General features: G+C 55.4%; 1 protein-coding gene across 3 annotated transcripts in view; it reads right to left on the reverse strand.

Annotated features, from left to right (window-relative positions):
- MYO7A (myosin VIIA) overlaps window positions 1-9561 on the reverse strand; it is an 86890-nt gene that overhangs the window by 36346 nt on the left and 40983 nt on the right. For all 3 annotated transcript variants that reach the window (XM_011989738.1, XM_011989740.1, XM_011989739.1), the window contains exons 16-19: window positions 5772-5909; window positions 3742-3900; window positions 3192-3284; window positions 1012-1106 (exon numbers count right to left, since the gene is read on the reverse strand). In XM_011989738.1, the coding sequence (XP_011845128.1) occupies window positions 1012-1106; window positions 3192-3284; window positions 3742-3900; window positions 5772-5909 (485 nt within the window). The remainder of the gene's footprint in view (window positions 1-1011; window positions 1107-3191; window positions 3285-3741; window positions 3901-5771; window positions 5910-9561) is intronic.

A 9561-nucleotide genomic window follows, 5' to 3' on the forward strand; every position in this document is an offset into this window, starting at 1 on the left:
CCCCCTGCACACAGCAGGCTACTTCTGCAGGAAAACAGTCATCTTTGGCCTGATAGAGGACAGAGACCATGCACAGACAGCAGGGGTCTGCTGAATGTAGAAATAAATAAAGGAAGAGTGAAGGATGGGTATGTCAGTGTGCATGTGGGCCAAAAAGTCAATGCTTGGAGACACACATAAGCAAATGAGCAACTGTGGGAATGGGTGGGTGGGTGGATGAATGAATGGATGAGTGAATGGGTCGGTGGGTGGGGGGATGGATGGATGGATGGGGGAATAGGCGGGCGGATGGATGGATGGATGGATGGATGGATGGATGAATAGGTGGGCAGATGGATGGATGGATGGGTGAATAGGTGGGCAGATGGATGGATGGATGGATGGATAGATGGGTGAATAGGCGGGCAGATGGATGGATGGATGGATGGATGAATAGGTGGGCGGATGGATGGATGAACGGATGGATGGATGGATAGGTAGGTAGGTGGGTGGGTGGGTGAATGGATGGATGGATGCGTAGGTGAAGGGAGAGAAAATCCTGCAAAGGGGTGTGTTGCAGGATTTTCGCAGAGCTTTAATCAAATTTTGGAGTCAGTCCTGCACATTTGTGAATTGTCACAGGTGTACAGATATCCTTTACAAAGAATATGAGACACATTTTGTATTCATAATTTATAAAATCTCAAATTTCCTCTGTGCAAAATTTCATCAGCATCTGAAATGAACAGTGGGTCCACATGTGAGTCTCATGTATCTACATGTGAATGTGCGTACGTAGGTGAATGTATTGGATTATTTGGCTTACATGGCACAATGGGTCCATGTAAATCATGTATCTATATTCCTCTGTGTTTACATGATCATGTGTGCATGCTGTGCATGTGTGCACTTGTTTCACAGGTGAACATGTTTTTTTCCTAGTGTTCATGCGGGCAGAGCAGAGGAGAGTCAAACACCACACGTACACCTGTATGTGGGCTGAGGAGGGGAGGAGCTGGTGGGAACACGCACCTGTCTTTGAACCCCCGGATGACCTTCTGGAGGAGGATGACTCTGTCAGTGATGGCTTTGTCCCGCTCCACTTCCAGCAGCATGTCATGGTGGTCCTAGGAGGCAGAGCTCCTGAGCAGCACCCCACAAGGTCTCTAGAGCCACCTGCTCAGTCCCAGCTGGGGCCTCTCTTCCTTCACTGGGAGCCCAGGTCTAGAACTCAGTTGGGTCCCATGAGCTCCCAGCTGGCTCTGGCTCCTGGGGCAGCCTCCCACAGCCACCAGGACAGACAGGGGTTGTGGCTGTTTCCCAGAGGCCCAGGCAGGACAAATGGAGCAGAAGGTGCCTAATGTCTCTGGATGGGGTCGGAAGGCCCAGTACGCACACACACCGGCTTCTTCCCTATCATCAATCTGCCCAAGCCCCCTGCTTCTAGACGCCCCTGTCACATCAGTCCCTCACCTGGGCTGGGCTGTCGCCATTCCTCTCCTGAATCTTGGCAGCAGCCTCCTAACCAAAGGTCTCACGGCCTCCCTGGCTCCCTCTCCGGCCCTCCTTCACAAGCAGCCAGAGAGACCCTCCTAAACACAACCTGGATGGTGACCCTACAGTGACACCTCGTGGTTCCCCAGGTCGAGCCTGGGTTCCTCACCCTGGCACTCAAGGCCACCCATGATCCAGGGTGTCTGCCAACTTTTCCAGCCCTCTCTCCTCCTCACCCAAGACCCCAACCCTCACTCTAGTTGGACAAAACTTCATTGGTTCACTTAATACATATGAATTGAACGCCTCCACGTGCCGGCACTGTGCTAGGTGCTGGGGAGGGGAGGGGCTGCCACAATGAACCAGGGAGACATGGCCCCTGCCCTTGGGGAGGGTAGAGTTTCATGAGGGAGTCACATCCATCAGATAATCACAGACACACAGGGCCCTGACAGAGGAGATGCTCAGCTAAGGCATTCTGAATGAATGAATGAATGGATGGATGAATGAGCATGTCTAGCCTCTCAAAACCATGGCCATATTGGAAGAACCTAGCAGTGTAAGTCAGGGGCTGATGGCGCTCCTCCGAGTTCCCTGGCATTAGATGCCATCGTGATTCCTGCCTTCCCCACTTTGTCCACACAGGGGCTTGGCATCAGACCCCCCCCAGACTGGAAGCCCTGCTGCCTGCTTCCTGGCTGCCTGGCTTCGGGCAACTGACTTCTCTCTGAGCCTGTGAAACGGGTATAATATTTTCTTCTCCACAGGACTGTTTCAAGGATTAAATTAGCTCATGGATGAAAAGCCCCCACCCAGGGCCTGGCACATGGAATATGCTTTCTGGCTGACCACTGTGGGAGGCACAGGCAGGGAACATTCATCACATCTTGCTAATGAGGAAATGCAGGTGCAAGGAGAGAAAGGGCCTAGCCTGAAGCCCCTCGGCTGGAGAGGATTTAAAAGAGGCCACAGGCTCCCTCCAGTTCAGAGCTGGTTCCTGTCCCTCCTGCAGCTGTCCTGGAGTGTGCAGGCCCCACCCCCCACACCAGAGGAAGGAGCCCTGTCATCCGGGACAGCCAGAAATCTAGCACAGCGGAAATGCAAATGGGGAAGCCCAGCGCTGGGAGCTTGCACTGTCCCTGCTGTGGCTGCCCTGCCACTGCCAGCTCCCAGCCATTTCTCCAAGGCTGTGACTCCGTGACTCCCACAGGCCCTGCTTCCTGCTTCCCTCCCCAACTGCCCAGGCAGCAATGGGAGCTGAGCTCCCTACAGAGTGACAGACAGGTGGAATGCTGCGGACCCCAGCATGGGATGGACCCTGCCAGGCAGGAAACCACAGGAAGGAACCTAAAGATACACTCAAGAGACCCCACACAGGCACACCCCAATTTACAGATGGGAAAATGAGGCTCAGAAAAGGCCCCAAGGCAAACAGCACCCCCGCCTCCCTGCTGTGGGCCTGACAGCCAGCCCGCCCCTGGCATGTGCTTTGTAACCTGTGGTCAGTGCGCTGACCCTGCTCCCAGGTGGTAGATGATCTCAAACACCAACTTACCCTTCCCCACCGGAGAGACCAGATCCCACCTGCTCCTCCAGCCACACCACAGCCCGGCAGGAAGGATCTTAAAGCCCCAGCACTGCCTCCCTCTCCCGAGCACCCCAGCCCACATGATGGGAATTCACAGTGCCCCAGGGCAGCCCAGGGAAGCTGTGCTCACCTTCAGAAAGATCTTGGTTTTGCCTATCTGCCAGTCATCGTGGGTGCCCAGCACAGTCTCAGCCATGCGCTGGCACGTCCCGCGAAGGTCACCCTGGAGTGGGGATGGGGGACACAAGGGAATGGGCAGTGTCTCCAGTGGGAAGGCCCCCGGAGTGTCCCTGAGGCTGGGAGGCAGGGCTCTTCTCCAGCTCTGCCCCTGACTCAAAGTGTGACCTCAGCTGGGTCCTGCCTTCTCTGAGCCCCAGTTTTCTCCTTAGCTCAGCTGGATGGTATGATTGCAAAACCCTTTCTCACAACTGACATCCAGGGCCCGCGTGGCAGCCCTGGTCTTGTTCCTTACACCACCATGTGTGAAGTCCTCACTAGGTGAACATGGCAACTGAAGCCTACTGATGCATTCCAAGACCTGACCCCCAATTTTCCATGCTGTACCTGAGAGGTCGAGCAGATGTCAAGCCCCGCTCACAGTCCTGATAAGAAAATTGGGATCCTTGCCCAGCCAAAGCTGGGACCCTCCTCTCCTGCCCTCTGTGCACTCAGCCCTGTACCTGCTTGTAGGCTGGCTTCACACCCGGCAGCAGCACGCGGTACCGCTCCACGAACTCCACGAAGCTGTAGCGGATGGGGTAGCCAGCTCGGCGGATTCGGATGGTCTCCATCATCCCTGAGTACCGCAGCTGGCGCACACACAGGTGCCGGTCAAACAGCTGCCGGGCAGACAGACAAGGGCATCAGGGCCAAGGTTCCTGCTGGGAGGCAGCCCTGCTATGCACTTGACCAACCCAGACAAAGGCTCAGAAAGGCCAAGTCCACATGGCACGGGAGGAGCAAAGCTGGGACAGGCACCTGGATCTGCAGCTCAAATCCACAAAATAGCATAAAGTGAGGCCTGTCGTGGCGGAGTTGTGTGCTTTGGAAGCACACAGAAGACATAGATTAATTCCTCTTGGGACACCCAACAGGGGAGCTTCATGGAGGAGGCGTCTTTATCCCCCTAACGCTGACAGGAGGGAGAGTATTCCAAGGCTGGAGGGGGTAAGCCTGTGCAAAGGTGTGGAAGCCTGAAAGCGCAGGACTTTGTTGGGAATCTTGGGGGAGCGAGAGAGGCTGGTCCAGGCCAAGTTATGGCTGTGCAGGTGAGGGGTGCCCTGCACAGCCCCAGGGAGGACCTTTCACATTGCAGCTATCGTACATCTGTGGTTATTCAGACAACGTTCTAGCTGCCTTAAGGAAGCAGCACATTTTTCAAAGGGCCCTGGGGTTTGGTTGGTGGAGGGGCTGGGGAGAAAGAGTGCAAGGCAGGTGCTGGGCTGTGAGGCTGTGGGGCTCTGTGAGGGCCTCATCTATGGATGCTGGAAGCCAGGGAAGGTTTAGAGCAGGGAGAGACTGGGCCAGGTCTGCATTTGAGAACAATGTCACTGGGGTCCAGGGGAGGCAGGACAGGAGGCCAGGGAGGCAGGAGACCCTTGAGGAGGCCGTTGCCAAGGCCCAGTACACAAATGCTAAGGACTGGCCTGAGGGAAGGGTCCCACTTCAGAGCCAGGGAGACTGTGCCTGACTGCCCTGGTCTCAGTCCCCTACACCCCCTGCATTACAGGGAGAGCTCACTGGAGCCCTCTGCGAACCTCAGGCCCCTGCAGACCTGAGTCCTAAAGGGGTCAGGCCTCATCCACTTCGGCGAATGTTTTCCAGGCAGGAGGCAGCGGGAGGGGACAGTCTTGCAGCCTGTCAGCTTCCGGAGCCTGTTTCCTCTCTCTCCGGGCCACTTTCCCCGGCCTTCCTTCCCTGCGCAGATCCCGAGGCCCCAGCTTCCCCTGCGCCTCCCTGCAGGCCTCTGGGTAAACAACCCTCCCAGAGCCTGTGCTGGGGAAGGAGAGGGCTCGCAGCGAGGTGGCCCCAGCCTGAGCCCCTTAACCTCCCTGAGCCCCCAGTCCCGCATCTCTAACCTGGGACCGCCACAGTCTCTTTCTCACGGGCTGTTTGAGAAGGCTGAAGGAAGCTGTGGCCTGTCCATCCAGCCTATGCTGGGCACACAGAAAGGGCCCAACAAATGTTATTCAGAAAAGTCAAGAATGAGAATATCCCAACCAGCTGGAGGGATGGGGGAGGCTTCCAGGAGGAGGTGGTGGTTGAGCTGGGCCAAAGGAGAAGGGGACTTTCAAAGAAGCATCCCTAGCAAGAACCACAGCTGCCAATCACTGGGCACTTGCTGGGGCCGGGCATCTGCAAGCATTATTGCATGGAATAGTCTCAGGAGGTAGGGATGGTCAGTCCCATTTCCATGTATGAGGAAACTGAAGCGTAAGAGAAGAAACTGCCTTGTCTGCAGTCGCCCACTTGTAAGTGGTAGAAGCAGGATCTGAACCTGCCGCAAGCCCCCTGCAGAGTCTAGGCTCTTTCCAAGGCACCTGCTGCCTCCAGTAAATAGGGGGCCTTGTTTTGTAAGCTCCCAGGGTGCCCCCAATTCCCTAAAGGGACAAAGTCTCACATCCTTCACTCCCACCCTACCTTATTCTTGACAGAGCTCCTCCACATCACCCTAGCTGCCACCCGCCAACCCCAGGCCAGGGCTGCTCACCATGGGCTTCTTGAACTCATTGGGCTTGATGCATCGCACAAAGAAGGGCTGGCAGGCACCCAGCGTGCGCATCAGCAGCTCCAGCGACCGCTTGAACTGGCTGCTGAGTGTGGGCGAGCGCTTCCTGGTCTCGGCGCCCTGGGGGGACGGACGGCAGAGATGGGAGGGGCTGTGCCTGCCCCTATCCAGTGTCCCAGGAGCCGCCCAGTAGGAAGCGTGAGGGGAGGTCAGTGGGTCAGGGTTTGAGGGACAGGGCGGTATTCGAAGTTTTCCTGCAAACTGCCTCTCCCCACCGTCTGAGCTGGAGCCTGGACCCCAGATACCCCTCCAGGAAGCCTCCCAGGACTTCCAAAGGTACCAGCTCTGGGCCAGGGGGAAGTGAACCCTACAGGAAGATCTCCGCACTGGGAGTCGGGAGCCTGCCCCTGCCCCTGCCCCTGCCCCTGCCCCTGGTGCACTGGATGACTCTGAGCAAGGGTATCCTCTCTGAGTCTCATCCCCACTTCCCTGAATAAAGGAGTAATCGGACTTGGTCACCTCAGGACCCTGAGGTCGTCTCTAGTGACAGGGGTTAGACAAACCTAGACTCAAGCCCTGGCCCACCACTTCCTAGCTGTGTGGCCTTAGGCAGGTCACTAAATGTTGCAGAACCTCAGTCTCCTAAGTGGAGGTGATGCCATCTATCCATCTGACCAGGCTGTGATGAGGGTCAGAGGTCAGGGCATATTTCAGTAAACAGCAACCTGGAAAGGTGGTGCCGCCTTCTGGGAACCTGTGGGCAAGTGTGAGGAGGAGGGGCGGGAGCTGCTGGTGACCTCTCCCCTCCCAGGCTTAGCTGGCAGCAGCAGGCTAGGGGTGGGGCAGGCCTGGCTAATCCTCCTAAGAAGGCACACAAGCAACTTCCCCCTCATCCCCGCACTGTGGCACCGACGCGGCCAGGGGTTCTGTGCTCCACCAGCCACTACCTGGGTGATCCTGGCAGCCAGCGAGCCCCATGCACCTCCCTGCCCTACTGGGGTCCCCTCTGAGAATACTGTGGAATGAGGTAAAGCCCTGAGCCACAAACAAACAGGAAGCCAAACGGCAGGACTGATGGAAACTGGACACAGAGCTCAGGTTCTCTTCCAAAGCATCTTGATGAGTGTCTTCCTGGCAATTTTCATTTGGTTGAGAATTTCTTATTTTATTTTATTTAACGTCATTTGGTTAATATTGTAAGATTTAATATCTTTAGAGTCACTATTTCATCTGATATCCTGTATCATCAAAACCCAGGGGTGCAGATGTAGATATGTAAGGTATTTGGGGGGACAAAGGTGTTATGCTCATACTCAATTTAGGTAATATGCCACCAGACTGTGATGAGGCCTTCTGAGAAAGAGCCAGTGCCTGCAATTCTGAAATCTGCAATGCTTTCCAATTGCGTTGTATTTGGAATATATTCTAGGATTTTGCCCAGAGAAGCTGCGGAGTATTTTCAATGTGGTAGGGTGGTGGTCAGATCTGTGGCTCCCAGGATTGTCCTCAACTTGATCCAGCAGCAGCACTGGGTGACCCCAGTCACTGGAGGGGAGTTATTCAAGTTGGGCTGTACCCAGCCTGCGTTAGGGCCCCTGACATGAGTACACACATACACATGCACACACACAACACACACACCCCTCAGCATGCACACACACACACACAAGGAGCTCACGCATACCACCACGTGCACACACACGCACACGCACGCCCTTCTTTGGTCTTGGTCATCACAATAAAACTACTGCTTTCTGCCCGTCCTCCCAGCTGGGCTCGGAGCCCCATGAGGACAGGACGGGTCTGCCTCTATATTGCTGCGTGGCCAGGACCTACCTGACACAAGTAACAGTCAACACTTTGATCTACTGAAGTGCTGTTGAACTGGTTCCTAGTGACATCCATGGGTTCACAGAAACTATCCACCTTCCCGTTGCTCCAGCCAAACATCTAACAACTGTCCACGGTGCCTCTTCTGTCACATTCAATATATTCGCAAATCTTATAGGCTCTACTTTCAAAATATCTCCAGAACCTGACCCCACTTCCTTCACCGTCAGCCTGGTCCCAGCCACCAGCGTCGCTCTCAAATTCCTGCAGCAACCCCCCAACTAGTCTCTTTGCTTCCATCCCCCACACTCCAGGCCACCCTCCCCTGGAACTGGGGAGCTAGAGAAGAGGAAAGAGTGGCAGAGCCAAGAGCCACACCTGTCTCACCAGCACGGCCACCCTACAGCACAGGCCCTTCAGACAGAGACTGTTCGGGGTGCTGGAGCTTCGAGTGCCTGGGACTCTTCCACTCTCAACACAGCAGCCCAAGTGAGGCTGCTAAAACAAAACCATGTCCTTTCCCCACCCAGAACCCTCCACTGGCAACCTGATTCACTCGCATGAAGGCACAGGTCCTTGTAGGGACCCACAGTGCCCCCAAAGGAGCTAGTTCCAGGGGCCTCTGGTCTTTACAACACCTGTTCCTACCCCTCCAGCCTCCCCGCCCTGCCTGGGATGCACCTGGGATGCAGGCATAGGCTTGCAAAGCACCTCAGGGCATCTGTGCCTGCTGTCCCCTCTCCCTGCAAAGCTCTTCCTCCGGAATGTGGCTGGGCACATTCTTCCTCACCTCCTGCTCAGCTTCTCAGGCAGGCCTTTCCTAACTCCCCATTGAAAATCACAGAGCCCCACCGCCTCATTCCTCCCTTCTTAATGTTTCCCTATGCCGCATCTCACCATCTGATACACTGTAGCTTTTACTTATTTATTGGCTTTCTATTTACTATTATTTTTGAGACAAGGTCTCACTCTGATGCCCAGGCTGGAGTACAGTGGCACGATCTTGGCTCACTGCAGCCTCGACCTCCCAGGCTCAAGCCTCCTGCCTCAGCCTCCTGAGTAGCTGGCACTACAAGTGTGTGCCGCTGTGCCTAGCTAATTTTATGTTTTTTGTAGAGACAGGATTTTGCCATTTCGCCGAGGCTGGTCTCGAACTCCTGAGCTCAAGCAATCTGCCCACCTCGGCCTACCAAAGTGCTGGAATTACAGTTGTGAGCCACTGCACCTGGCCTTGGCTTTCCAACTATCACCTCTTCTGCTGGAACTTAAGTTCCATAAGGACAGAGACCTTTTCTGTTTTGTTCACTGCTACGTCCCCAAGACCCATGACAATGCCTGGCATATAGTAGGCACTCAATAAAGGTTTGTAGGTAGTCAACTGGGTTTCTGATTTGGTTTTATTTCATTGAGGGGAAAGGCTGTCCTTCCTGGTATTCGCTGTTTTCTGTGACAATCTGCAGATAGGGATGGGGTAAAGGTGGAAGTGAAAAGTCCAAAGCCTCCCCAGAAAGGACCTGAGAGGAAGACCCCAGAGCGTGATGTGAAAGGGGCTGGGAATTCTCAGGCAGGAGGCCACCTGCATAGGGTGAACAGGCGTCTCTTGGGCTTGGGGCCCCAGGACATATGACTGGGCTTTGGCATTAATCAGGGGGTAATCAATGTCCTGGAAGAGCTGCCTTCATCACAGCTGGACTTGGCCCTTGACCAGCAAGTGCTGTGGTGGGGCTGCCCAGGGCTGCCTGGCGAGGCAGATGTAGGAGTCAAAGGCTAAAAACGCAGGGCTCGGGGACCTGCCCATGATGGGAGTTCAGATCACTGCAAGAAGTGGCATGGGCTTCCATCCTGATAGGGGCTGTGCCTGCCCCTATCCAGTGTCCCAGGAGCCGCCCAGTAGGAAGCGTGAGGGGAGGTCAGTGGGTCAGGGTTTGAGGGACAGGGCGGT

Source organism: Mandrillus leucophaeus, unplaced genomic scaffold (assembly GCF_000951045.1).
Source record: "Mandrillus leucophaeus isolate KB7577 unplaced genomic scaffold, Mleu.le_1.0 Scaffold360, whole genome shotgun sequence".
NCBI lineage: Eukaryota > Metazoa > Chordata > Mammalia > Primates > Cercopithecidae > Mandrillus > Mandrillus leucophaeus.